The sequence below is a fragment of the Monopterus albus genome, unplaced genomic scaffold (genome assembly GCF_001952655.1).
Source record: "Monopterus albus unplaced genomic scaffold, M_albus_1.0 scaffold50.1, whole genome shotgun sequence".
Lineage (NCBI taxonomy): Eukaryota > Metazoa > Chordata > Actinopteri > Synbranchiformes > Synbranchidae > Monopterus > Monopterus albus.
The window spans coordinates 1,799,008-1,804,452 of NW_018127930.1; the positions used below are offsets into that span (position 1 = coordinate 1,799,008).

The window sequence follows — 5,445 nt, forward strand, 5'->3', positions numbered from 1 at the left end:
TTATTATTTACTAAACATTAGCAAACCACAAATTATGAGCCACTTTTTCCTCTTTTTTTATTTACTGCCACTGATTGTTACCATGAAAAAATGGCTCTTAGAGGGAGATTTACTAAGCCTGTTGCAAATTACTGTCTGAAATTGTACATTACCACAGTTTTTGTTTAGATTTTGTGGGTTCAATTTAAATTTGAAATAAGTCAGTTTTAAATTCTGTGAATTGTCTAACCTTTTAATTATATTAATTTAAGAGTAAACTTTAAACTGGCCTGACACTACAGACCAGTTTAAAATAGCTTTATCAAACTCTGTTCAGCCGAAATGTCCAGTACAGTATGAGTAAATACTGTACACAGTCACATACAACTGGTCAAATATTGATCAAATAATAAATTGGAGCTGAAAATCCATGCTTTAAGGGGAATTCTATGGCAAGAGTACAACAGCATAAGCACAATGAACACCACCAGATACAAATGAAGCCAATCAGAATCATTTACCTCATTCTTCTGGACACTTCCTAGAGTTGGCCACCTGACCAAACTCGGTAACCGCGCAAGGAGGGCCTTGGTCAGGGAGGTGGCCAAGAACCTGAAAGAGATGGATGACCACCTCAGGAGCTCTCCACCAATCAGGCTGTTATGGTTAAGAGCTAGGTAGGACCCAATGTGCAGACACACAAGGCAAGGGAAGGTTCAAGCAGGGCTTTATTAAATAATAGAGAACGAGACTAAAAGGGAAAAATACATAGGCTCATCCTGACAGGGAGAAACAAAGAAGTCCAAAATGCAAATCTAAGTCAGTAGATCAGGGAGCAGGGTAAGAAACTAAAGCAAGACTGGAGAAACTAAAAGAACTGATAACATGCCAGGGCCACAGACAGCCTCAAACTTACAAGAGTAAATGAACAAGCAGGGTGTGGTGAACGGCGATAACAAGCAAAGGACGGGCAACAAGGCATGGAGACAAAATGAACCAGCAAGCAGACTGAGGGAAGGAAGGAGGATATATAGACAGGATACCAGAGGATAACGAGCAGCAGGTAGAAACCATGAATGGTGATTGTGAACTGGGGTAAAGCTGGGGCAAGTAAGCCGACATAGGACAGGAAGTCTAACCAAAAATAAAAGCACAAAACAGGATGCAGGACACAAACCACAACACAGGCCTTCATCGTAGAGTCACTAGACACAAGCCATGTTGAATAAAAGACACATGACAGCTGCTTGGAGTTTGTCAAACAGCATTTAAAGGACTTTGGGAGCATGAGGAAAACATTCTGTGGTCTGAGGAAACAAAAAATCTTTGTGCAAAACTTCAAGCACTATTTGAAAACCACCTGGCTAATATCATCCCTATGGTGAACTATGATAGTGGCAGCGTCATACTGTGGAAGTGTGGAGCATGAGAAGGTCTACCAGGAAGAATGGTGGTTTTCCTCATTTTCTGCATTTCCATGGAAAGGTCATTATTCTGCTTGTATTTTCACCTGCTGGTAAATGTACAGTCCATATTTGCTATGCAAATATTTGTCATGACGCTTATTTTGCCTGCTTAGTGAAGCTGAGTAACTTGTGAAATCCATTTTTGTTTTTTTAATGCTGACAAATAGAGCACAGAAATGAGAAAATGGAAAAATGATTCATCATAGAGTGGGTCAGGAATGAAGGCAAATACTGAAGATGATGCTAAAAATGGTATGTTATATGAGATTGTGCCTGTGTTTTAGTCATTGTAGACAGTGTGCCAGTGTTTTAGTATCTGTGAGGCAGATTGGTATAACACAGATGGGGATTTTGTGGGATCCCACATCTCCAGGACAAACATGGAGCTGGATGTGGAAAGCCTCATCTTAAGGCCTGTTGAGGAGGAACTGGACACACGCACACAGCAGACTTTGTGTTTCAGTCCAGTAATAATACAGTGGCTTTTAGGATCTCTGGGAAGAAATAAATAAGGCTCTCGTTATACTCTCAAATTATTCCACAGTATGCACTGAAGAAATTCCACATTTAGCCAATCAGTAAGTGGGTCAGCAATACAGTCTATTCAGGTGCATATAGCAAAATGTTCCTGGTTAATATTCATGTAGTACTCATTCTTATTAATTAGAAACCAGATGTATATAGGTCCCTGTAGTACTTGTGGCTAGCCCAAGATTATGCATATTCAAACTCATTTAAACTGCTATTTGATCTCACAAAAAAGTGGCTTTAGGGACCCTAAGGGGACTCCTAGCAAACCCAAAGTATGGTTAAGCCTTAATGTCCACTGAATGAGGTACTTTCCAGCTCCACCACTGCTGGCAGAGATGATCAGCTGCCACTCTAGACAGTGTGCTAATGTCTGACTGATGCTCCACTCTGCCTTTCTTTATTCTTTGTGTCCACTGGATGTATCACTGTCAACAAGTCCACTGGTATTTAAGAACAGAGCACCTTCAAGCAGGCTGTTCTTCAACAAACACATTTCCAGTTAGTTGTTAGTTATTTTATGAAAGCTAACCTCGTATTCTACAAGCAGTGAACACACATTTGCAGCTCATTTCTGATTTGTGACTGTGCTGTACAGTGGAACCTCGGTTTTGTTTTTGTGATTAATCCGTTCGAAAAAGTCAGACGAAAACTGAAGCAATATTTCCCATAAAAAATAATGTAAATCCAATTAATCCATTCCAGACATCCAAAAATATTAACAAAAAATACATTTTATAGAGAATAACTATATTTTTACATACAGAAAACAATGAGAAATAAATATAAATGACTAATGAAATCACTTTTACCTTTATTGAAGACTCTTTTTGGCATATGGAAGACAGCGAGGAGGGGAGAGGGAGGAGGGGAGGTTATTGTTTGGAAGGGGAATCTCCCTCCATAAGGACTTCATGTATCAAGGCCTAATCTGGGGTCACTTGTCTTCACTCATTTCTTCCAGGAAATGAGTGGCAGAGTCACGTGGGCAGGCGGATGAGTTTGGTACGGACTAATGACGCTGAACTGACCAATCAACTGTATGAAAACCGAGCTGATGTACGAAAACTGGGACAAAATTTCAACGAAAAAAGTCGGCGAAAACCGAATCATACGTAAAGTAGGGCATACGAAAACCGAGGTTCCACTGTATTTTAATGTTTCTTGAGAATTTATGGGTGCTGCATTGTAAACTAACAAGTTGGCTTCAGCTCTGCCCACGGTATTTCGATCAGGAGAGTCCAAGAAGGTTGCAACACATGGCTCACTAAATGTTGTATAGAAAAATGGAAAGTAGAAAATTACTTGTTTTTTTTTTTTGTTTTTTTTTTTTACTTGTTTAGGTAGTTTCTCACCATGTGGAGCCAAATTGCATTAGACACAACCAGGACAAAAATGCAAGAGCTGTGATGTTCACGTTCTTTCATAAATGTGTTAACACAATTAGTCTTAATTGGAAAACACAGGTGCGATCATTTCTGTTGCAGTGATCACAGGGAGACTGTCTTTTGTTGCGCTGAGGTTGTATTTTTCAGTCTGGATGTTTGGATTTATACCAAAAAAATCTAATAACCTGTACATCAACTTAAAAGTGATACAGTTACTTGCAGATGGTACAATTTGGATCATTTAACAGTGATTTACTGATATTGCACAGGGTATAGATTGTATATGATATTGCATCACAAACTGTATGTTCACACACAGGTCATCATTGATTGAAGTGATGCCAGTCATAGCCACATAAAATAAAGAAAAACAGTAGTGTAGCAGTATTTTGTGTTTTTATTTTACCGCTTAAGTTATTCACTAACTCAAGTAATTATTTTCACCTTTTCTTCTACTTAAGTAGTTTTCTTTTGTAAGTAGTAGTCTACTTTTGAGTACAGTTTTTGGCTATGATCTGTCAGGTCCAGTCAGTCAAACGTAATGCATACAGGTGGACCATAAATAAGTGTGACCCAAACCGTGAGCTGAGGTGCTGACATAAGGCCTTGTCTGTGTTAAGTCTTCACATGCACATCCTTTATGTCAGAAAAGCAGGACAAGATGTAACTGATCCTGAAGATGAGTGTGTGTGTGTGTGTGTGTGGATTAATTAAGGAAAATGGGGAACCCCTCAGGTGCAGTCATTAATGACTGTTTGGATTAAGATGAAAAAATCAATCTGTGCAGTCACTGAAGGAGGGAGACAGAGAGCTAAGGTTGTAATGGCAATAGTGGCTTCCTCTTGAAAACTTCAACCTCCTGCAGTTCAGGTGCTGACATGCTTCTGGTCTATGATAGATAAACAGCTACTGCAAACATGCTCTCTGGTTCTAATTATTTAAATAAATAATTTAAATTACATAAAATCTAGAGGGCCCTGTGAATAATGGCAGCACATGAACCATCCATACAGTTGTAAATGTAACAGAGAAATCCTACAAACTTGTTTGTGATAAAGGCTGAGACCTGAGAAATAAGACGGGCTTTCATGTTACCCTCATCAGACAAGCTCCGTGCTTCACTCTCGTCTGTGTATTGTAGGAAGACTGTAACATGTTACTTGGCATTAAGACTAAAAAACAGCACTGTGTTAAAACAACACAAGGGTTTGTGTTAGTGTTGACCTGTTGTTTGAAACAATGAGATATGCAGGGAGGATTATATCAATCAGTGATGTTGAAAACAGTAGAAATTAGATTACATTTAGAAACAAAAAGTCAGAGTTATGATTCTGTATCACGTTGATGTTGCTGTTGATGCACTGGTTGTAAAATGGTTGAATGGTTTTATCTGCAGGCTCTTTGGACACAGTGGTGCCTGCAGTGCTTGTGGACAGTCTATACCTGCCAGTGAGATGGTGATGCGAGCACAAGGCAACGTTTATCACCTTAAAGTGAGTGCAACTGCTCCAACATTACCATTACCACATCTTTTAAACTGTTCTGAATGTGCTCATCTTAACAACAGTTGGGTAAAATAACATGAGTGACCATGAAGTCTGTCTGTTTTCTAGTGTTTCACCTGTGCGACCTGTAGGAACCGCCTGGTCCCAGGTGACCGCTTTCACTACATCAATGGGGCTATCTTCTGTGAACATGATCGGCCAGGAGGAGGACTGCTCACCGGACACCAAACTCCATTGCAGGCCAATAGTATGATGCCTGATCAGAAGGTGAGAGGCCATGTGATGCTAGTAGGCATGTCTTTATTGAGCTGCAGTATTATACTGGGCACCAAACAAAACTAGAGAAATGCATTTCCTGTCGAAAATGCGTGTGGATGCTGTGTGCTGAAAGATTGCCCTGAAAATGCTGAATATTTTGACACGTGAAAGGGATATTTACCTGAAAGTATGCTGAAGTACAATTTTCCCATTAATTTAAATGGGGCAAGATTGTCAAAATAAAGCTAAATATTTCAAAAGTATGAAGTTTAGAAATGACTGTCCTTGAAGAGCTGAACATTTTGATACCTGAATGGCTTT

General features: G+C 39.4%; 1 protein-coding gene and 1 long non-coding RNA gene across 4 annotated transcripts in view; one reads left to right on the forward strand and one right to left on the reverse strand.

Moving 5' to 3' along the window:
• LOC109960832 (uncharacterized) overlaps positions 1-971 on the reverse strand; it is a 1,287-nt gene extending 316 nt beyond the window's left edge. Inside the window, exons 1-2 of the long non-coding RNA XR_002275050.1 lie at positions 896-971; positions 501-591 (exon numbers count right to left, since the gene is read on the reverse strand). This is a non-coding gene — a long non-coding RNA (uncharacterized LOC109960832). The remainder of the gene's footprint in view (positions 1-500; positions 592-895) is intronic.
• The window catches only part of lmo4a (LIM domain only 4a), a 24,911-nt gene that overhangs the window by 9,790 nt on the left and 9,676 nt on the right, over positions 1-5,445 (forward strand). For all 3 annotated transcript variants that reach the window (XM_020601211.1, XM_020601209.1, XM_020601210.1), the window contains 2 exons: positions 4,758-4,854; positions 4,975-5,133. In XM_020601211.1, the coding sequence (XP_020456867.1) occupies positions 4,758-4,854; positions 4,975-5,133 (256 nt within the window). The remainder of the gene's footprint in view (positions 1-4,757; positions 4,855-4,974; positions 5,134-5,445) is intronic.